The sequence below is a fragment of the Hyla sarda genome, chromosome 12, assembly GCF_029499605.1.
Source record: "Hyla sarda isolate aHylSar1 chromosome 12, aHylSar1.hap1, whole genome shotgun sequence".
Classification (NCBI taxonomy): domain Eukaryota; kingdom Metazoa; phylum Chordata; class Amphibia; order Anura; family Hylidae; genus Hyla; species Hyla sarda.
This window is the reverse complement of record NC_079200.1, coordinates 57,078,169-57,101,771: the sequence shown is the minus strand read 5'-3', so window position 1 is coordinate 57,101,771 and position 23,603 is coordinate 57,078,169. Positions and strand designations below refer to the sequence as shown.

Sequence of the window (23,603 nt, the reverse complement as noted above, 5' to 3'; positions counted from 1 at the left end):
TTCCACTTCAGCCACCACGCTGACTGCCAACCATGCTACCGCCTTGCTGCCTCAAGGGCAACCTGCAACTCTCTTCTCCTGATGATGATGAAGCCCCTCCTGCACCCGGCTACCAATTGCGATCAGCTTCATCATCATCAACAGTTGTGTGAACGTCACTGATGTCCTCCTCAGGTTCCCCAACAATGTCTACTTCAGGACCCTGAACACTTGCAATACCGCCTCCCACGTCACTCTCCGCATCACTACTTGGCCGCCTAGCGGAGCAAGCGGCGCATGTCTCCTCCCCTTCTTGGCTGTCCAGTAGCTGCTGACTGTCCTCTATTAGATCCTCCTCAGTAAACAGTGGAGCTGAACCCACAGCATAAGATACTTCTCTAGGAGAGGGAACAAAGGCAATGGGAGGACAGGGACTCTAGGAGAGGGGACAAAGGCAATGGGAGGACAGGGACTGCTCCCGGGCCATGCCAACTGAGGGTTGTGTCTCAGGAACCCACTGACTGTTGACTGGGGGTGTCAGATGTCACTTGTGATGATGTGGATGAGCGTGTTAACCAATCGACGACGGCAGATGGGTTACTGGTGGAGACAGGACCGTTGGCTGATAACGGGAGTTCAGGCCTCTCGCTGCGACTCCTGCTGCCACTCGCCCCAAGTCTGCTGTCAACTCTGCCTGAAGTATTTAGGCCTCTGCCACTCCTCTGTGCACGTCCTGGCACTTCTCTGCCTGACATATTTAGTGCATTCATGAGGGTATTACAATACGCTACACTACTCTTTAAACAATATTTGTCTGGAACAGCAGCAGGTGATTACTTACGGCTGTCCTTTCACGGTATGTAGACCCTTGACAGATTAACAGGTACTAGATGGTACAATACTTGGATGTACCTATGAGGTCTGCACTGATGAGGGCAGTAATAAGCGTAACTATACAAAGAAAAAACTCTGTATTTTTGTAAAACACCAGCCGGTAAATGTTATTGTTTGGACTTTGACGGTATGGAGCACCTTGACAGATTAACAGGTAGTAAATGGTACAATACTTGGATGTACCTATGCGGTATGCACTGATGAGGGCAGTAATATGCCTAACTATACGCAGAAAAAAAATCTGTATTTTTGTAAAACACCAGCCGGTGGATACTATTGTTTGGACTTTGATGGTTTGGAGCACCTTGACAGCTTAACAGGTACTAAATGGTACAATACTTGGATGTACCTATGCGGTATGCACTGATGAGGGCAGTTATATATGCCTAACTATGCGCAGAAAAAACTATAAAAAAAAAACAAAACAGCCGGTGAATACTATTGTTAGGACTTGCACAGTATGTTGTAGCCCCTTGACTGTTTAACAGGTACAAAATGGTACAAATGCACTACAGTCCACTGAACAATCACGTATTTCTGAACAGCAGCTGGACCCAACAGTGCAGCACCACAAAAAAAATAATCCAGGGATTAAACCCTAAATTGCACTCTGTCACAAAATTCTGAGCAGCAGAAGATTTGTGGAGCAAAAAAAATAAACTCAATTGGGCTGAACAATGAGGAGATAAGATGCTTCAAAAAGTTCAGGCAGCTTGGAGATCTGTATGAGGCCACTGACAGCTATCTGCCCCTGTCTGCTGCAATCCTCAATAACGTGAATAGGAGGTTTAGCTATCAATGATTCTTCTCAGTGTAACAGCAAAGCAGTTGCAGTGTAACGCTGTGGTATAAGTTATTCTTAGGTCTACAATAGCCTGGAAAGCTGTAAAATGGAGTTTAATCAAGTGATTCGCGCGATCGAATCGCGGTGATATTCGCATTCGTTGTGAATCAAATTTTTCATGAAATTCGTAACAAATTCAGGTTCGTCAACTTCGATTCACTCATCTCTAGAAGCGTTCAGTAGCGCATTTTTCTGCCCTCATAAGTGAATACCACATACCTACATCTGAATACCACATACCTACATATTTTGTACCTGTTAATCTGTCAAGGGCCTACATACTGTGAAAAGACAGCCAAAAGTAATCACCAGCTGCTGTTTTACTCCAATACGTTTATTAAGCATACTGTAGCGCATTTTTCTGCCCTCATAAGTGCATACCACATACGTACATCTAAGTAGTGTACTATTTTGTACCTGTTAAGCTGTCAAGGGCCTAGATACTGTGAAAGTCAAGGCAAAAGTACTCACCGGCTGGTGTTTTTACTTAGATACTTTTTAAAGTGTACTGTAGCGCATTTTTCTGCCCCATTGGTGCATACCACATACGTACATCTAAGTATTGTACTATTTTGTACCTGTTTATCTGTCAAGGGCCTAGATACTGCGAAAGTCCAGGCAAAAGTACACACCTGCTGCTGTTCTAGACAAATACTGTTTTAAGCGTAGTGAGGCGTATTGTACTCCCCATATATATGCACTATGTATATCACGCAGAGAAGTGCCAAGACATGCACAGAGGAGGGGCAGTGGTCTAAATTAATCAGGCGGAGGTTGCAGCAGACTAAGGGAGAGTGGCTGCAGGAGTTGCAGCAAGAGGCCTGAGCTTCCGGTATCAGCTAGCGGTCATGTCTCGACCAGCAAACCATCTTCCATCATCGATTGGTTAACACAGTCATCCACTTCATCACAAGTGACATCTGATACCCCCAGTCAACAGTTGGTTGGTTCCACAGACACAACCCTCAGTTGGCATGGCCCGGGAGCAGTCCCTGTCCTCCCATTGCCTCTGTCCTATGCTGTTCCCTCCCCTACAGAAGTATCTTATGCTGTGGGTTCAGCTCCACTATTCACTGAGGATGATCTAATAGAGGACGGTCAGCAGCTACTGCCCAGCCAAGAAGTGGAGGAGACATCCACCGCTTCCTCCGCTAGGCGTGCAAATAGTGATGAGGGGAGTGATGTGGGAGGCGGTGTTGCCAGGGGTCAGGGTCCTGAAGCAGACACTGTTGGGGAACCTGAGGAGGAAATCAGTGACGTGTAGACTTGTTGATGATGATGAAGCCGAACGCAATTGGTAGCCGGGTGCAGAAGGGGCTTCATCATCATCAGGAGAAGAGAGTTGCAGGTTGCCCATGAGGCAGCAGCTGAGCCAGCAAGGTGGTAGCATGGTTGCCAGTCAGCAAGGTGGCAGAAGTGGAAATTCTGGAGCCAAAGGTGCCTGGGGGAGACCACCTACTTCGCAGCAGCCTAACTTTCCGGGAGGTAGTGGAACAGGGGTTCCTGGAGACGGCGCCAGTAGCAGTCAATTAGTAGGACTGTTGGTGGGAAAATAAGCTACTCGGCGGTGTGGCAGATTTTCAGCAAGCATCCGGAGGAGGTTCACATAGCCACATGCAAGATATGTCGGCAGAAGGTGAAACTTGGCCAGGGTCCCAATGTTGGCACCACGGCCCTGCGTCAACATATGCTTTGCCATCATAAAGCAGCCTGGGAGAACCGTTGCTCCGATCTAGTGGTCCAGTCTGCTGCATCACCCAATGGCACGACGCTCCCTCTTTCAGACAGCCATGGCTACACCAGCTCAGCCGAAGGGAGCTGTGTGTCACACCCTCCTTCTGTCCCTCCAGATGCTCCTGCTCCTCCTACTTTTAGTCAGCCATTCTGCCAACAATCCATCGGCAAAGCAATGTCCAAGAGACAAAAGTATGCGCCCACTCATCCAATGGCGCAGAAGCTGAATGTGCTCCTGTCCAAGTTACTGGTGCTGCAGTCCCTCCCATTTCAAGTGGTGGACTCTGCATCTTTCAGAGAAACGATGGCTTGTGCCGAGCCGAGGTGGAGAGTGCCAAGCCATCATTTATTTACAAAGAAGGCAGTACCAGCCCTGCACAATTTTGTGGAAGAGAAGGTAGTCCAGTCCTTGAGCCTGTCAGTGTGTACTAAATTGCACGGCAGCGCCGACATCTGGAGATGTAACTGTGGTCAGGGACAATACATGTCCTATACGGCTCCCTGGGTGAATGTGGTTCCTGCACAGCCACAACACCAACTTGGAATGGTCACGCCGCTTCCTCCTCCATGCTCTCAGGTCATTGGAACTCTGCCTCCTCATCCTCCACCATGTCCTCAGCCTCCACTGCCCAGACAAGTCTCAGTGGCTCTTCAGCATACCATGTGTGCAGCCAGGCATGGCTGTGTCACGCTGTTCTTCACATGGTTTGCCTTGGCGAAAAGAGTCACACAGGGGAAGAACTGCTAAAAGTAATTCGTAAAGAAATTAGAGCATGGCTTACTCTATGAAAACTGGAAATGGGAACCATGGTGACTGACAACGGGAAGACCATCTTGCATGCGCTGCAACTGGGAAGGCTGAGCCATGCGCCCTGCATGGCACACATGTTCAATCTGGTCGTGAAGCAGTTCCTGAAGTGTTCCCCCCATTTGCAAGACATCCTAACAATGGGAAGGAAACTTTGCATGCACTTCAGCCACTCGAACATCGCTAAGCACCCCCCCCCAACATAGTCTGATTTATGACGTTGCCACACGTTTGAATTCCACACTCCATATGTTGGACCAACTGTGCGAACAGAGAAAAGGCATCACCGATATCTTTATGATCCAAGCGGATAGGGGTACTCCCCTATGTAACTTCAATGTGAACAAGTGGCAGCTCATACGTGACACCTGTCGTTTCCTCAGGCCCTTTGAGAAAGCCACATTATTAGTAAGTTGCCTGGATTACGGGATGAACGACGTAATTCCACTGCTTCATATCTTACAACACGTGTTGGAAACGATGGCTGGTCAGGCCACTGGAGACGTGGCATCTACATCTCACGGCCACATGAGCCCTGTGGGGACTGAACTGAAGGAAATGGAGGAGGAGGAGAGGCACAGTGGAGCACAGTTTAGGTTTTGCCAAATGGGCGTTTGTTCTAGTAATCTGACAGAAGAGGAGGAGGAGGAGCAGGAGCAGGCAGAGGAGCTAGAGGGTTATGAGGAAGGCAAGACAGATGACCCAGGCAGTATGCAGTAGAGATGGAGGCAGGGAGTCCTTCCGAGTCACTTGCACAAATGGCACGATGCATGCTCACTTGCTTGCGTAGTGGTAGCTGAATTGTCACCATTCGGCAGCGGGATGACTTCTGGATCTCCACCTTATTGGATCCTCGCTACCGCCATAATTAGGGGCCTTTTTTACACCCACTGAGAGGGAGGACAAAGTGACCTACTACAGAGGCATCCTATGTATTCAGTTGGCCAATGCCTACCGGCGCCATCGTCCATCCTCTCGAGGTCTGAATCAGGGGGGGGCCTGCACTCACCTTCCACTGCCACGGCATCTGCGGAGGCGTGGGGTAGCAGGAGCAGTACCAGCTCCATCAGCAGCAGCCTGAGACTTGTCGCTGATGAGTAACTTTCTTCACCCGCATAGTGAAGCAACTCATCCACAGCATGTACACCTGGAGCAGGACCTGAACCAGCAGGTGGTGGCATACCTTGATATGCCCATGCCAACACACTTTGAAGATCCGCTGGACTTCTAGGCAGCCAAACTTGATTTGTGGCCACAACTAGCAGAGTTTGCCCTGGAAAAGCTGTCCTGCCCGGCCAGTAGTGTGCCATCAGAGTGGGTGTTTAGTGCAGCGGGGCCCATTGTCACCCCAAGGAGAACTCATCTGTCCACGAAAAATGTGGAGAGACTGACCTTTGTGAAGATGAATCAGACATGGATCAGCCAGGATTTCCAACCACCAATGCCTGATGCATGAGAGTAGATTGACCATGGTGCCACACCAACACTTCACAAATATGGATAGTGCCAAAAGATTTAAGGCGCTGCTCCCCAGTTACAAACATTCCTCCGCATCAAACCTTTTTTCCCCCACCTTCATCACTGGGTACTGGTAATGCCACCCACCGCACCACTCTGTCACCCAATATATGGTTTACTGATGCTTCAGACAGCTCCAGTCTGTGTCATTCAGCAACTGCATGGTTTAGTGATGCTGTTGGGCCTAAGACACTAGGTACCATAAATCTTCAATGGAATTTTCTAAATTCATCTTTCATTCTTAGAGATTGTGAGGCCCTATTGTCTCATCATCTGACACCAACTCCAGGCTGTGCCATTCAGCCACTATATGGTCTCCTTATGCTTCTGCCACCTCCAGGCTGTGCCAGACACTATATGGTCTCCCCATGCTGCCACAAACTCCAGGCAGTTATTCAGCCACTATATGGCCTTCTCATACTGATGCCCCCTTCAGGCTGTCTCATTCAGCCACTATATGGTTTCTTCTCATGCTTCAACCAACTCCAGGCTGTGCCAGTCAGCCACTACATGGTCTCCTCATATTGATGCCACCTCCAGGCTCTGTCATTGTGCTGCCATGTGACATGTGACTCCTTGTTAGATTTGGCCCTTTGTACCCACACTCCGGGGCCTGGGACATTAAAACTTGAGAGTTAAAATTTCAATGTCAAAATCCTCTATTTCAATTTTTTATATTTAAATGTCAATGGTCTCGTCATGCTTCTGCCAACTCTAGGCTGTGCCAATCAGACACCATATGGTCTCCTGATGCTTCAGCCAACTCCAGGCTGTGTCATTCAGCCAATATATGGCTTACTGATGCTGCTGGGCCTGGGCCTAAAAAATGTTTATGGTAGCACTAGCTACCCTAAATCTTCAATTGAAATTTCAAAATTTGTCTTTTAATCTTAGGGATTGTGAAGCCCTATTGTCTACTCATGCTGCTGCCAACTCCAGGCTGTGCCATTCAGACACTATATGGTCTCCTCATGCTTCAGCCACATCCAAGCTGTGTCATTCAGCTACTATATGGTCTCCTCATGCTGCCAACTCCTCCACGTTGTGTCATTCAGCCACTATATGGTCTCCTCATGATTCAGTCACATCCACGCTGTGTCATTCAGCAACTATAGAGTCTCCTCATGCTGCCAACACCTCTGCGCTGTGTCATTCAGCCACTATATGGTCTCCTCATACTGATGCCACCTCCAGACTCTGTCATTGTGCCACTCTGCGTGATTCTAAAAGCAATGCCTGTAATCTGCATGTCATTCTGAAGAACAGTATTATTTCACTACTCCAGCACACTCCATATGCGTGTTAGAACAAAGCAAAGTGTTCTACACCTCTATTGAGGCTCTGTGTAGTCCAGAAATAGCCGTTTTTAATATAGATTCACCGCAAATCAATTTGGATCGAACCAAATTTTTTCAAAAAATTTGTCTGATCAGCCGAATCAAATTTTTCTAAAGTTTGCTCATCTCTAATTGTCATGTATTGTCTGACCTGGCATAAACCCTCCCTGTTTAGCCTCCTTGCCAAGACTTTTGCTACTAATTTTATGTTTGTGTTAGATAAAGATATGTAATGGATCTTTCCCTACCTTTTTGATCAGAATGATATTCGCCTCACACATGGATCTAGGAAGAGTGCCCACCCTCCAGGATTCATTAATAATCACTAACAGTCTGCGGATTAGGAACGCTGCATATTTCCTATATATATGGAAGGGCAATCCGTCAGACCCAGGAAATGTATTGCCTAGGAGGGGGTTTGGATACTGTTTAAAAATCCCACTATTTCTTCCTCACTAACTCTACTCTCCATACTATATAATCCGGAATAGAAGGAGGTTAATAAAGTCTCAATCTCCTCTCTATCTGTAGTTACGGAGCCATCTATCTTCCTCAGGGCCATTATATCATTATTCCCTTTTTGATTTTTCAACACATTTGCCAACATTTTATTAGGGTTCCCTTTCTCAAAATAATTTACTTGACCCATAAACTGTACTCTATTGTTTGCTTTCTTTAGGAGATATGCCGCATACTCCTCCTGCATCTCTCTAAGACTGCTAAGATATTCCTCTTGCCCCATATCTCCTTTTCCTGCTTACAACAAAGACACTTTTATACTCAATTTGGTTTTCTCCATCGCATACTCCCTTTTTTCTCCCCAGCATTCCATACTGAAATCGTTTTAGGTTTATATTTAACACTTTTAGTTACTCTTAATGCACCCTCATCGCATTGACATCAAGGTCAAGGCCGCCTTAAGAGGAACTAAAACATGAAAATTTTTTGCCCCTGGGTTCTGGATCCGCCATACATCATACCACTCCATTTCTTTACATAAGCTCGCTAGCGGCGTTTTCCCTCCTTTACTCGCCTTCCCCTTATTCAATCTATCCCAGGTCAATAACACAATTCATATCCCCCATAATCTATATTCCCTGATGTGACCTTCCTTCACAAAATTTGGATAAATCAACTAGCACATCTATCTTAAAAGGGGGGGGGGGAGATAAAAACAAATGCCAGGATAATTACTAAGGTTTCACATCTTCCATGAGGAAAGGCATACCTCTCATATCTATCCACCTTTTCATTAATTACCTCAAATGGGATTTTCTTGTGAATATACACTGACACTCCAGAAGAGAATGACGTAAATCCAGAATGAAACTCCCATTTGGACCATCTTTTCTAAACAGTTTCGACCTCCTTTTCTCTGTGGTTTTCAACAAGACATACAATGCTTAAAATTGTCATTTTCTGACCCATATAACTTTTTTATTTTTCCGGATATGGGCCAGTATAGGGCTCATTTCTCCTGCCGTGATCTGAAGTTTTTAGTGGCACCATTTTTGTATTGATCGGACTTTGTGATCGCTTTTTATTCATTTTTTCATGATATAAAAAGTGACCAAAAATACGTTATTTTGGAATTTGGAATTTTTTTCCGCATACGTCATTGACCATGCGGTTTAATTAATGATATATTTTTATAGTTCGCACGCGGTGATACCACATATGTTTATATTTATTATTATTTACATATTTTATTAGGGAAAGGGTTAAATCATATTTATTAAGTTTTTTTTACACTTTTTTTTGCAGTGTTATAGCTTCCATAGGGGGCTATAACACTGCACACACTGATCTTTTACACTGATCCCTGCAAAGCCATAGCTTTGCATTGATCAGTTTTATCGGTGGTCGAATCCTCAAGCCTGCATCTCAGGCTTGGAGCAATCAATCGCTGAATGGACGCGCCGGAGGAAGGTAAGAGGACCTCCGCTCGCGTCCTAGCTGATCGGAACACCGCATTTTCAATGTGTTGGTCCCGATCAGCCCTAATGAGCAGCCGGGAAGCTTTTACTTTTGTTTTAGATGCGGTGTCTAAAGGGTTAAAGGACATCTGCAGCGTGATTAACACTTATCCCCTATCCACAGAATAGGGGATAAGTGTTTGAACGCGGGGGGTCCGACCGCTGGGACCCCCTGTAATCTCCTGTACAGGGCCGCGGCTGTCCCGTGCAGGGGGCGTGCCGGCCGCAGCATGACGTTGCATCCAGCACGCCTCCTCCATACATCTCTATGGGAGAGGCGGGGAGGCAGCGTTCGTGCCTCCACGTCTCCCCCATAGAACTGTATGGGGAGGAGACGGGGCGTCACCGTCGAGCTCTAGGTCGACACTATGCGCCTTAGCGCTCACCATGAGCGCTAATGGCGGTGCCCCGTTAGGGAAATCGCAGGGGGTCCCCCAGCTGTCGGACCCCCCCGCAATCAAACACTTATCCCCTATCCTGTGGATAGGGGATAAGTGTCATACCACTGCAGTTGTCCTTTAATAGTGCACGGCACCGCGATCGTTTATGGCGCTTTAAATTTGTATTGCTATCATACAGGTCAGCCACAGCTTTGGTCAGTTCAGTAGTTGTTTTTTTGATGCTTTTGGTATTTGCTGGGATTTGTATTTCATAATAGGGTTTTGTAGCAGATCAAGGCTGTGAATGATCACTTTGCTGTATATTTTTGCATATTCCCTATAAGATTTGTGCTGAGCCTGCTGGGGAGGTATTGATGGGATAAGGCTTTTGGGATTCTGCAGGATTCAGGCTCCTAATCATACACACTGGGCCTCATTTACTAGTGTCTGGTTTTTACTAGTGGGAAAAGTTGTTTCAGATTTGCAGGATTCCTCTCTATTTACTATTGGGAAAAGTCAGGAAAATTTTCAGACCAGCTTTTTCTAGGGGGATATTTCCAGTCATTTATGCACAGGATTTTCTGTGAATTCAATAGTAAATCGATCAGGTTGTGAAACCACGCCCTTTTCAGTCTGACCACGCCCATTTGCGACAGACCACGCCCCTTTTCATCTTTTCACAGTGCAATGTCTGGTTTGTCGGATTTTCCAGGTGCACACTGGCGCAGACTGGCGCAGACATGTCGCAGAAACTCTGCGCCAAAATAACCAGACAAAAACTGGTCGGTTTCAGCTTAGTAAATGAGGCCCACTGTCTGTCTGTCTGTTCCTCTATTTGACTGCAGCCATCGCAATGCTGCAGGCCATTAAAGCTGTGTAAAAGTCCTTACCCCCTTGCTGTCTCTTATTGGCCTTTGGAGGTAATTGACACATAAACCAGCAAATCATATGATAGCCTGGATTATTATGTGATATGCTGGTCACCCTGATTTCACTTCCCCGTCTCATGCTCTTCCTGCTTCCTCTGGGAACCAAAATGCCATTTGTTCCATGTGATTTTGTGTTTTTCTTTTTTTTCCTGGTTTGGGCAAGCCAAACTGAGAAAGGTTTGGATGTCTGTTGCACTGAGAAAAATCTGAATCCTGGTTGCCGGCTTGGCACGCTCATCTCTAGTGACAACCTACTATAGGAGAGCCTTAGCCAAAAGAAAAAAAAAGTCTTCTATCTGGGTTTCTCAGCCAACAAAACAAAACAAAAGACAACAGCCTACTATAGGGAAGCTTTGGCCAACAGAAGATTAACACCTAATTTTATAGTTTCCTCATCCATAAAGTCAATGCCCCTTATAGATGCATTAAAAAATATAGTGGTGTGATCCATCTCTTACCATCATAGTCTATAAGTTTAATGGGTTTCTTCTCGGGCTCTTTGTCTGCGACATGGACGTAGAAGGGTCCGGAATAGGGTTTCAGGTCTTTGTCGATAATGGGTGTGCTAAGAAAAGCCTCCTCCTCGTTGTCACAGGTCATTATCAAGGGATTCAGCAGTTTTGGAACATTGTCATTAATGTCCTTTAGATTAATAAGTAGGGTGGCCGTACCGCTCATTGGTGGTTCCCCTAAAAGTATAGACATATTTATATTAAAAATAAAAATAAATTATTAGATCCTTGCTATGCAAAATCAATTAAAGTAACCCAGATAATATCATTATTACCATAAGAAAAAATGGTTGACACCTTCCAGAAAAAGTACCTCCCTTGTCCATACAGTGTGTCTGGAATTGAACCTCATCCCCATATACTTGAGATGCAATACCAGACACAGCCCATGATCTTTTGTCTTAGTTAGTCAATGGACACAGGCACACTACACAGGACACATCCATGAGCTATAGCATTCTATACTGGAGCAAAACGGGATCTACATCCCAATAAATGAAATATGCCTCCAGTTAAACTCACCGTCATCCACTGCCAGAATCTTCACCAAATACTTGCTGTTTGTTACATTTTCATGTTCTCTGTCCAGCTCTCCTTTAGTGGTGATGACACCAGTGTCTTCATTCAGACTTAACCAGTTTGCAGAGTCATTAGCCAAAAAGTACCTGAAAGAATAATAACCTCAATAACCTCCTTGGTCAATAATCAGGACTTTAGTTGTTACAAGGTTCCAGAAGGTCCTGAAACCTGTTGGCAATGATCACAGATCTACTTTAAGGGGTACTCAGGTGGTGGACATTTTATTTATTTTTTATTTATTTTTCAAATCAACTTGTGCCAGAAAGTTAAACAGATTTGTAAATTACTTCTATATAAAAATCATAATCCTTCCAGTACGTATCAGCTGCTGTATAATACAGATGAAGTTGTGTAAAATCCCCATAGCAAGCTACTCCTGCTCTAGATAGTTCCTGACATGGACAGAGGTGTCAGCAGAGAGACATCTCAGACACTGCAATGTGTTTTACCTGTGCCAGTGGTGTTGCTATTAAGGGGGGTGGAGGGGTGCAGCCCACACTGGGTGACACCCCCTGGTGGGGTGACACTCTGACTGACCCAGGGACACACAGAGCAGCAGGAGAACAGCTCCTCAGAGGCTGCAGGGCTAAAGGACCTTCCATGACGTACGACCATGTGATCAGTCACATGTGGGGGAGGAGTCAGGCTGAGTATTCTGTGGTACTGTATTCCAAGGAAGGCGCAGTGCACAGATATTGACTACTGTGGCTATAGAGTGCATGTAGATAGGTATGTGTGTGTGTCTGCTATATGTAGCAGAGCTGTGTGTGTGTAGTGCATGTAGAGAGCTGTGTGTGTAGTGCATGTAGAGAGCTGTGTGTGGTGCATGTAGCAGTGCTTTGTGTGTGTGTGTGTGTGTGCAGTGCATGTAGAGAGCTGTGTTTGCAGTGCATGTAGCAGAACTGTGTGTGTGTGTAGAATATGTAGAGAACTGTGTGCACAGTGCAAGTAGCAGAGCTGTGTGTGCAGTGCATGTAAAAAGCTCTGTGTGTGTGTGTGATGTGCATGTAGTAGAGCTGTGTTTTGTGTTGTGCAGTGCACGTAGCAGAGCTGTATGTGCGGGGGGGGGGGAAGAAATTTGGTGGCTTGAGTGGGGGGCCATGAGGCACAGTAATGTGGGGCTTAAGGGGACGTGGGGCACAGTAATGTGGGGGTTAGGGTTATAATGCTGTGGTATCCCGGTACAGGACTTTGTCCTATCCCTTGTCTAAAGTCCCCTCAGCTAGAGTCCCTCCATTTATATAGGGCTCACCTGCAGGACTTACCCTTGGTCGCCTCATGTAAATTGTGTTTATATTTATTTAATGTATAGAAAATATATGTACAGGAACTTAGTGGTCACATGATGTACGGTTCTGATATATAAAATGTTCAAGGACCTTAGAGGTCATGTGATGTACCCAGAGTTCACTTGGTTCATAACTTACAGGTTTGCTGACCAATGAGCTTAGTCCAGCCCCTTATTGTATAAAGGGCTGTAGCCACAAAATTCTCTCTCTCTTAGTTCCGGATTATCAAGCAAGCACAAGCATCTCATTAGCATCAATTCAATGCAACTAGGTCCAAAGCCTAAGAACCAGCAGCCACTAAACGTGAGTTAGTCAAAGCTCAATCTATCAAATCCTGTGTGACTACTGCCAGCTCAATTCTTCTAAATTAGTAGCACAGTGGCCTGCATAAAAGCTCATTGCTTCTAAGTCCCAGAAAACCTGTGAGAAACCTGTATCCCGGTTCACTCTTAAGAGACTGATATGTTAAAGACTGTTTCATAAATTCCGCAAGTAAAGTTTCTTCAGTTTATTCCTGAAATCTGCTGTAGGCATTCCGTTATTTTTCCCTGCCGTTTGTGGGACGGTTGGAGGTAGGAACATTTCTATTGAGGAAACCGCACCCTGGTGTCATGACATTCAAGGGTTAATACTACCAGACCCTACACTACCACTGCAACACCCCAGACACTGTTACTCTCCCGGTTCACCACAACTCTGATATGAGGCACAATGAAGCTTGAGGCAGTGAGGCACAGTACATAATATTAAGTGTATAATTATATAGTGTGTAATTAATTTATTTATGGGGCACAGTGTGTTTTATTTTTACATTTCAGAGGTATGGTGTATGTTATAAGGAATTTCTGGGGTGCTACGGTTTCTATGGGCTACAGTATGTTGTGGTATTGTATTCTGAGGGAGCACTGTGTGGCAAGGTTATATTCAGAGGGCACAGTGTGTGGTAGTATTATATTCTGGGGGATCAGTGTGTGGCAGTATTATATTCAGAGGGCACAGTGTGTGGTAATATTATATTCAGAGAGTACAGTGTGTGGTAGCATTATATTCAATGGATGCAGTGTGTTGTAGTATTTATATTCAGAGGGTACAGTGTGGGGTAGTATAATATTCAGAGAGTACAGTGTGTGGTAGTATTATATTCAGAGGGCGCAGTGTGTGGTAATATTCAGAGGGTACAGTGTAGTATTATATTCAGGGAGTACAGTGTGTAGTAGTATTATATTATGGGGGATCAGTGTGTGGTATTATTATATTCAGAGGGCACAGTGTGGGCTAGTAGTATTATATTCAGAGAGTACAGTGTGTGGTAGCATTATATTCAGAGGGTGCAGTGTGTGGTATTATTATATTCAGAGGGTACAGTGTGTAGTAGTATTATATTCAGAGGGCACAGTGTGTGGTATTATTATAGTCAGAGGGCACAGTGTGGGGTAGTATTATATTCAAAAGGGTGCAGTGTGGGGCAGTATTATATTCAGAGGGTAGAGTGTGTGGCAGTGTTATAATAATTATTGTTTTCATCTAGAGGATCACAATCCACTGATGAAGTGAGGAACCATCTGGGTGTTAAGTTCTACAGAGTGAAAATTTAACTTGAAGAACTCACGGCGGTATGTGCCATCTGAATTAGATAAGGAAAGACTATAATGAAGACGTCACCTGTAATCACTGATATCATTTTGTATTCTCCTCTCTGTCCCATGAGAGCTGTAATCACTTGTGAGTTCTGCAGTTATGACAGATAAAACATTAACCTTACCACTGCTTAGGTCATACTGGGAGCTGTAGTTTTACATGGTAAAAACTTCTTTAGCGCTTTCTTCTTACTTTTCAATTGGTATATTTAATTATTATAGTGCAAATGGTACTCTGCAATGCACTATACCACTGACATTTGTCAAAACAGGGTAAAAAAAAATACTTTAGTTGGTGGGAATGGGGTGACACCATTTTCTACCGCACCGGGTGGCACCGACCCTAGCAACGCCACTTTCACATTGATTTTAAGGTATTAAAATGTAATTTGAACATATTTTGCTGAATAATATAGACATTTTCCAACAGTTTTTTCCTTCTACGATATACTGTTAAAGCATAGCCTTATCTGAGCTCCCAGAATGCACTACTCTTTGGCTACAATAAAACCAAAGAAATTCTGTCTTTAGCTTTAGGCATGAATGGAGAAGTTGAAGAAATAATGTGACTCAGCATTAGCAGAGGATAAGTAAAGCAAAAGTTCCTTTACTTTTCATATGTATAACATGCACCCTCATTTAAACAAGGAAATTTGAGTAAACATAAATAAATGTAAAATAAATTACTTGAAAGCTCTGAACTTAATGCCACATTATTCCACAAACTCTGCATCCACCCATTTGCCACATCATTCTCCCTACTCCTAAGTCTGATCCCTCCTGTGCCACATCATTGCCCCTCCTTTTCAGTCTGATACCCCTTGTGCCACATCCTCCCCCCTCCCCCTGAGTCTGACCCCCTGTGCTACATCAATCCCCCTCCTCCTCGGTCTGATTCCATCTGTGCCACATCTGTCCCCATCCTCCTAAGTATGATACCCCCTGTGCCACATGATTCCCCCTCCTCCTCAGTCTGATCCCCCCTGTGTCAAATCTGTCCCCTTCCTTCTCAGTATGATACCCCCTGTGCCACATCATCCCCCCTCCTTTTCAGTCTGATCCCCCCTGTGTCACATCTGTCCCCCTCCTCCCAGGTATGATACCCCCTGTGCCACATGATTCCTCCTCCTCCTCAGAAAGATTCCACCTGTGTCACATCTGTCCCCCTCCTCCTAAGTATGATACCCCCTGTGCCACATCATTCCTCCTCCTCCTCAGTCTGATTCCACCTGTGTCACATCTGTTCCACTCCTCCCAGGTATGATACCCCCTGTGCCACATCATTACCCTCCTCCTCAGTCTGACCCCCCTGTGTCACATCTGTACCCATCCTCCAAAGCATGATACTCCCTGTGCCACATCATTCCCCCTCCTTTTCAGTCTGAAACCCCCTGTGCCACATCATTCCACCTCCTCCTCAGTCTGATCCCCCCTGTGTCACAGCTGTCCCCCTCCTCCTAAGTATGATACTCCCTGTGCCACATCATTCCCCCTCCTTTTCAGTCTGAAACCCCCTGTGCCACATCAATCCTCCTCCTCCTCAGTCTGATTCCATCTGTTTCACATCTGTCCCCTTCCTCTTCAGTATGATACCCCCTGTGCCACATCATTCCCCCTCCTTTTCAGTCTGACCCCCCATTTCACATCTGTCCCCCTCCTCCCAGGTATGATACCCCCTGAGCTACATCATTCCCCCTCCTCCTCAGTCGGATTCCACCTGTGTCACATCTGTCCCCGTCCTCCTAAGTATGATACCCCCTGTGCCACATCATTCCCCCTCCTCCTCAGTCGGATTCCACCTGTGTCACATCTGTCCCCATCCTCCTAAGTATGATACCCCCTGTGCCACATCACCCCCCCTCCTTTTCAGTCGGACTCCCCCTGTGTCACATCTGTCCCCGTCCTCCTAAGTATGATTCCCCCTGTGCCACATCATTCCCACTCCTCCTCAGTCTGATTCCACCTGTGTCACATCTGTCCCCGTCCTCCTAAGTATGATCCCCCCTGTGCCACATCATTACCCTCCTCCTCAGTCTGATTCCACCTGTGTCACATCTGTCCCCGTCCTCCTAAGTATGATTCCCCCTGTGCCACATCACTCCTCCTCCTCCTCAGTCTGATTCCACCTGTGTCACATCTGTCCCCGAATTCCCTAATAGGGAATCATTTATTAAAAAAAAAAAAAAAGGATTATGTTCCAAACTCATCTAAATACCTACTTGATTTTGTTGGGTGCAACTATATCAGGATCTTTAGCTTGAATGGTCACCAGCACAGTCCCAGGTGGAATCGACTGTTCCTCTAAAGTAACCAGGATGGTCTGAGGTTTAAATACTGGAGCATCATTTACATCTAGGACATCGACCGTGATCCCGGCCTTCTGTTTGGCCTTTTGTGTTTCAGATTTGGATGACTCTACAACCCATAATCCTTTAAAGGGCTTCTGTAAGATTTTGCAAGTATAAATTGGTTCTTCATTTTCAACCGTAAAGACAAGATTTTTCAGGTTGCTTTCTTCATAATCCAAAGCCTGTAGATATAAAATATCAATTAAAACCAAAAAGACTGTCCTAGAATGTCCTGAGACTGAAGTCAAAAATTTAAGGTCATAGGGTGACTTGCTCCATGGTTGAGTTGCCTTCTTATTTGTTGTCCAGCTGGGCTGCTAGGGGTGTTATATACATAGGACAAATGTTTAAACAGGGAAGACCCCCACCAAAACTGATGTGGCAGTGTGGGTGCTGCAAAACTTTCAAGAATTGTATATGGTAATCTCACCGTAGTCACATTAAGAAGACCTTCATTTGTCACTGGGTCTGTTGAAATTAAGAAGTGTTCATCATCATTTCCCTCAATGATAGTAAATTTGGCTCTCCATCCTGGGGTATATGGGGTATCCCCATCATTTATTCCAATTCGTAATATGGTTACATTGGCATCTCGCTCAGGCACTTCAGCACGTAGCTGTAGGGAGGTAAAGACATTTTACGTATCCTTTAGAGTAGATCTTATCACTAGTTTTGCTCGCGAATATTCGCAAGGCAAATTTTATTCGTGAATATCGCATTTTCGCAAATTCGCGAATATAGCACTATATATTCGTAATTACGAATATTCGGGTTATTTTTTTTCACAGTACACATCACAGTGATCACCCCTCTCTGCTTCCAGCTTGTGTGGTGTAAAGAAGGCTCTAATACTATTGTATGAGACTGGCGTGCAAATTTTCTGCATAAGCAAATTTTCGCATATGCGAATTTTCGCTTATGCTAATTTCTGTATACGCAAATTTTTGCTTACGAGAATTTTCGCATATGCGAAAATAAAACGCGAATATTACCAATATGCGAAGTTAGCGAATATATGACGAATATTCGTCCATATATTCGCGAAATATCGCGAATTCGAATATGGCCTATGCCGCTTAACACTACGTATTACTATACCTTACAACAAATTAGAAGTGGAATTGACAAGTTTGCAAGAACATATATATCTTTGGACCATGATTCCAGAAACTCATTTAGTCTTCACTAAGGAGTTGTGAACATTGCTAATTTTATTAATCAGTGTAACATGGTCTGATATACAAAGCACTCAGAAAGTCTTCAGAGCTTTTCACTTTTTTTACATTTTGTTATGTTGTGTCTTGTGCTAAAATAAAAAAAATAAGTCAGGTTTTCCCCATCATTTTGCACCCAAAACCCCATAATGTATAGTTAAATAGTAAAACAGAATGTTATAAATCTTTGCTATTTGAAATTACAATTGAAATTATACACCTTGATCAAAGTCACCTGTTGTAAATTCAGATGATTGGATATAAGTTGGAAAGACACAGCCCTGTCTATAGAAGGTCTCAAAGCTGACAATGTATATCAAAACTAAGCCTCCACACAATCCTGTCTCTGAGCTCTACAGGCAGTTCTTTCCTACCTCACGGCTTGGTTATATGTGATAAGCATTGTAAGCTGTGAGACAGGGGTGTATATATCTAAATCTTGTCCAGTCACCTGATTTTACCACAGGTAACTCCAATCAAGGTGTAGAAACATCTCAAGGATGTGGGAGAAATGGGAGGAGCCAGAGCTAAATACCAAGTGTCATAGCAAACAGTCTGAATATGTATGTCCTTGTGAAAGTTTAGTTTTTTCTGTTATGAGTATTGAATATAGATTGATGGGAGTGGGGCTTGATTTTTTTATTTTAGCACAAGGTCAACATATAGCAAAATGTCAAAAAAGTCAAATGGTCTGAAGATTCCAAAAGCATTGTACTTGTGAGGAGTGTTCTAGAAAGTGGGAGAAGCCTCCCCAGGCTCAGCTTCACTTCTCCTAGAAGGAATTAGTTAATGGTAGGGTGAGATAGAGAGAAACGTCCTGCCCCCCTCATTAGGCTATGATCCTTTGGAATGCCTGGGACATACAAGCCCCTGTGTCTGGTATCATCCCAGTGAAACCACTTAGCCTATCCTGAGGAAGACTAAACAAGGAATGAGTGAGAAATAAGGAACAGGATGGAAAGACGTGTAATTTCAGCATATACTCCATTGCAGCACTAGGACCCTTTAGGGCTTCAGAATGGGTCTAGCTTCAGAGCTTGTGCCCCGCTATGAGCGTTGCAGTCCATCATTTTCTGTGAGTACAGCTACCTTTGGAAAAGCACCAAAAGCAAACCAGTGAGCATCCTCCTCAGTGGACAGACTTTGGGCTAGAGAAAATCCCTCAAGGAGCTACAGTAAATTATGCAGGGATTCCATTCTTTAGCTATATACACCCTTCGGGGTGCCCATTTGCTCAAGCCATTAAAAGCCACTTGTTAGATTTCTGCAATGGCAAACCTGAGACTGAGTTATATCAGCTACAATACCATGTAAGAGGAAAAAACAGAGCACTCACCATAAGAACTCTTCCAAAACGTTTATTCGGACTTGAACATTCCAAAATGTTTTACCTGGACCACAGCTGCAGTTTCACGCCAATGTGTGTTTCTTCAGCAATGGGCTGAAGAAACACCTATTGGCGTGAAACATCTGCTGTCTCCAGGGTGTGGCAATGCCATGTTCATGGGCTCTTCAGCTGGCTATACACACTGTCACGGCCCGCTCCGTGTCCCGGTGTCCTGCGCGGGGCCGTCTGCGCCTCCTCTCTCGCTTCTGTGTGCCCATGCCCCGGCATTCTCCTCCCCGCCACTTACCTTCCTCCTCTGTCACTCCAGCTGGGCAGCATCCTCGTCCCGCTCGCACGGGAGCCGCGTCCTTGGGCTTCTCTCGGCGCGTCTCCCGTGCATCCTCCTGCAGTGCTGGTGCGCGCGCGTCTCTCCCCCAGGGCGCGCGCGCGCCACTCTGTGAGATTTAAAGGGACAGTACCCTTTCTATTTGTCACTTATTGGTCCCACCTTATTTAAGCACCTCACTTCCCTTGTTCCCTGCCGGATCTTTGTGCTATTGCCCTAGAGAAAGCGTACCACTACTGTTGACTACCTGTGCTACCTGACCTTTAAGCTACATCCCCGACTTCGTACCTTAGCCGCCAGCCCTTGACCTTCTGCTACGTCCCTGACTACGTACCCAGTCTCCAGCCTCTGACCTTAGCTCTTCCCAGCCCACGACCTACCATCAGCCCGACAGCTTGCCCGCTCCCTACCTCCCGGTTACTCCTCTCTGTGCCAAGTACCACCTCGGCCGCCCGCGTGGTCGAGTCGTACCAGCGCAAGCGACCTGGACGTCGCCTGCCGCAGCAAGTCCATCCTGCTTCGCGGCGGGCTCTAGTGAAGACCAGCGGCGTCTTAGATTCTGCTCCCTGGTGCGGCTCTCTACATCTGCCACGCGGTGCTCAGCGGATCCACCTCCAGTCTTCTCCGGTGAGTGTCACACACATTACATATGTGTCGGTTGCACTTCAGTCATCATGTACTGTAAATGGAGCCCTCCTAACTCTTCCCCAAAAGAAGGATTGGGTATTTTGTAATTTAAATGGCCAACACTTTGGTTCCTGGAGAGATGTGTCCCGTAGAGTCTTTTTCTCTCTCCTCAAATTGAGCACATGCATGCTGGTGAGTTCATTTGTATTTATGAATAGGGAGGGATAACTATAAGGCAAATGATTCGGACAAAAGCTATCTTATGTTTATGGTCACTTTTATCCTTAGAAGAGACTGAGCGTTTTCACTAGGTTTGACAAAGTGCACTTTAATACTACAGGTTCTCAGTGTATTGATACAGTCTAGTATCAGTGAAGATGAAAAACATGTTCTAGATCATTGGTCTCCACCCTACACCATCTAACTGTCCAGCTCTTGCAGAACTACAATTCCCACCAATATGTGAGAGCCACATGTTAAGGAAAATGCTCTAGATATAATGAAATACGCAATTACTTCTAGGTACATACATCTTGCTGTAACAACTTTGGAATTTGGGTGTTCTTATCCAACACCTCGACATTGACCTCACAGGTGCTGCTCTGTCGTGTTTCCACACCATTGTCCTGGGCTTCAATCAACAGCTTGTAATTCCTATTAGCCTGTAAAAAGAAAAGACATAGTGTAAGTGTTATCAAAATCTGTGTATAGGAAAAGTAGTGCATTCGCCCATAGCAACCACTCAGATAACTTATTTCATTCTTCAGAGGCCCTTTTAACATTTACAGTAGGGTCACACGTGCCATATTTTGCTGCATATTTGCTGCTGTGTATATTCTTACCCACTGAAGTCAATGGGTAACAAAATCAGCTGCATATTTTGCTGCCCACTGATGGGTAGGAAAATATGCAGAAGCAAAATATCGAGACCAGAAGAAGCGCAACCAGCGCGAAACTTCGCCAGCAGTCACCTTGCTTCAGAGCGCCCTGCTACTAGTCTGACACCGGATTGTCTGTACACACCAAAAGAGTCGAGCTACAGCAGCCTAGCAGAGAGTGTGAGTACCTGTTTCTTCTATGCTATTATCTGCTATGTGACTTTGGGCTTCTTGGTCCCCAGAACCCCCGGACTCACAGGCATGAGGACCTCGATCTCCCGCAGTGACAGACCGCTATCTACAGCATTCTATACACAGTGACCTTATCAATTAGGTCTGGGTCCAGGACCACAACAGTGCCCTCATCTATTGTTTAGTAACAAAATATGGCCTACCCTCAGGGTGTATTCACACGCAGTGTATCCTGTACATATTTGAAGCTGCAGTTTTAAAGCTGTTCAGTCAGTTACTTTACATTGACATCTGCAGCATAAAGTCTGCAGCTTCAAATCATGCACATCAAATATGCGCAGGATCCTGTATGTGTGAATACATTCTTTATATGTGAATACATATAAAGCAATCTGGTTGCTATGGGCAACTGCACTACTCTTCTCTACACAGGTTTTGATGACTCTCCCCAATACAGTCAATTTATTAGGACATATAGCTATTTCCTTTATTTTAGCAAAAAGTACTGAGGGTCCTGACCACAATATCAATGGACACTAAAACATTAAGCAATAGCAGACACACAGTAGAGTGGTACTGTTTCAAGAACAAACATGGACACCCATAAGAGGAGTACCGTATATGCCGGTGTATAAGACGACTTGGCGTATAAGACGACCCCCAACTTTTACAGTTAAAATATAGAGTTTGGGATATACTCACCATATAAGACTACCCCTCCTACCGCGATGTACGGTACCTTGTAGTTCCCCCCACATTAGGTAGGCATCATAGTTCCCCCCACATTAGGTAGGCAGTATAATTCCCCCCACATTAGGTAGGCAGTATAGTTCCCCCCACATTAAGTTGGCAGTTCCCCCACATTAGGTCGGCAGTTCCCCCACAATAGTAGGCAGCTCCCCCACAATAGGTCGGGAGTTACCCCACATTAAGTCAGCAGTTACCCCACATTAGAAGGCAGCTCCCCCACATTAGTAGCAGTTCCCCCACAATAGTAGGCAGCTCCCCCCACATTTGTAGGCAATTCCCCCCACATTAGGTCAGCATTTCCCCCACAATAGTAGGCAGTTCCCCCACAATCGTAGGCAGCTCCCCCCACAATAGCAGGCAGCTCCCCCCACAATAGTAGGCAGCTCCCCCCACATTTGTAGGCAGCTCCCCCCACATTTGTAGTCAGCTCCCCACACATTTGTAGTCAGCTCCCCCCACATTTGTAGGCAGCTCCCCCCCACATTTGTAGGCAGCTCCCCCACAATAGTATGCAGCTCCCCCACATTAGATTGGCAGCTCCCCCCAACAGACATACAGCTTCCAGCCATATACAGTGTATGGCTGCAGGCTGTATGTCTGTACTGGTCTGCCCCCACAGTGTTCCGATCACCGCTCCTCCGGCCCGGGTCACCAACTACTGCTATGGCCTATGGACCATAGCAGTAGGTGCCGGGACCGGGGAGCGGTGACCGGATCACTTAAGATAGCACGACCGGTCACTCACTAGGCCCCAGTCGGTGCGCGTCCTCCTGCGGTCCTCCTGGTCCTACGCTCCTCTGCCTCTATGGTTGTAGGCATGTGACGTCACTGACGTCCCGTCCGTACAACCATAGAGACGGAGGACCGGACCGCAGGAGGACCGAAGGAGGATCACAGGAGGACACGTGCTGCCGGGGAATGGTAAGTGGCCGGCGGACATCCTTATGTCCCGAAAAGATTTTTCGGGACACAGGGATGTCCGGCATAGGAATACCTATGATTATCTGCCCGGGCCGGCTCCCGTATGTGGCTGCAGGCTGGGGCCGGCCAGAGCAGGTAAAAACTAATACTGTATACTAAAAACCAGGGGGCCTCCAGCTGTTGTAAAACTACAACTCCCAGCATGCCCGGACAGCCTTTGCCATGCTGGGAGTTGTAGTTTCACAACAGCTGGAGGCACCCTGGTTTTTAGTATACAGTATTAGTTTTTACTTGCTTTGGCCGGCCCCCCACCTGCAGCCGCACACGGGAGGCAGCCCGGGCAGATAATCAGAAGTTTTCCTATCCCGGACCTCAATACCCGGCGTATAAGACGACCCCCGACTTTTCAGAAGAAAATTTGGGGTTAAAAGTCATCTTATACGCCGGGATATACGGTAATAGTAATCCATATACATTTAAACAGGCAGCTCTCCAAACTTGTATTATATAATACTATTTAGAAATATTCTTATTACAAAGTATTGTTTCCCCTAAGAATTAAAAGGGTTATCCAGAAATAGAAA

General features: G+C 45.6%; 1 protein-coding gene across 1 annotated transcript in view; it reads right to left on the bottom strand.

Moving 5' to 3' along the window:
- Nucleotides 1-23,603, bottom strand: part of LOC130296235 (cadherin-like protein 26) — a 173,329-nt gene that overhangs the window by 45,459 nt on the left and 104,267 nt on the right. Inside the window, exons 8-12 of the mRNA XM_056547570.1 lie at nucleotides 20,809-20,940; nucleotides 17,195-17,380; nucleotides 16,636-16,946; nucleotides 11,434-11,576; nucleotides 10,858-11,088 (exon numbers count right to left, since the gene is read on the bottom strand). Of these exons, the coding sequence (XP_056403545.1) occupies nucleotides 10,858-11,088; nucleotides 11,434-11,576; nucleotides 16,636-16,946; nucleotides 17,195-17,380; nucleotides 20,809-20,940 (1,003 nt within the window). The remainder of the gene's footprint in view (nucleotides 1-10,857; nucleotides 11,089-11,433; nucleotides 11,577-16,635; nucleotides 16,947-17,194; nucleotides 17,381-20,808; nucleotides 20,941-23,603) is intronic.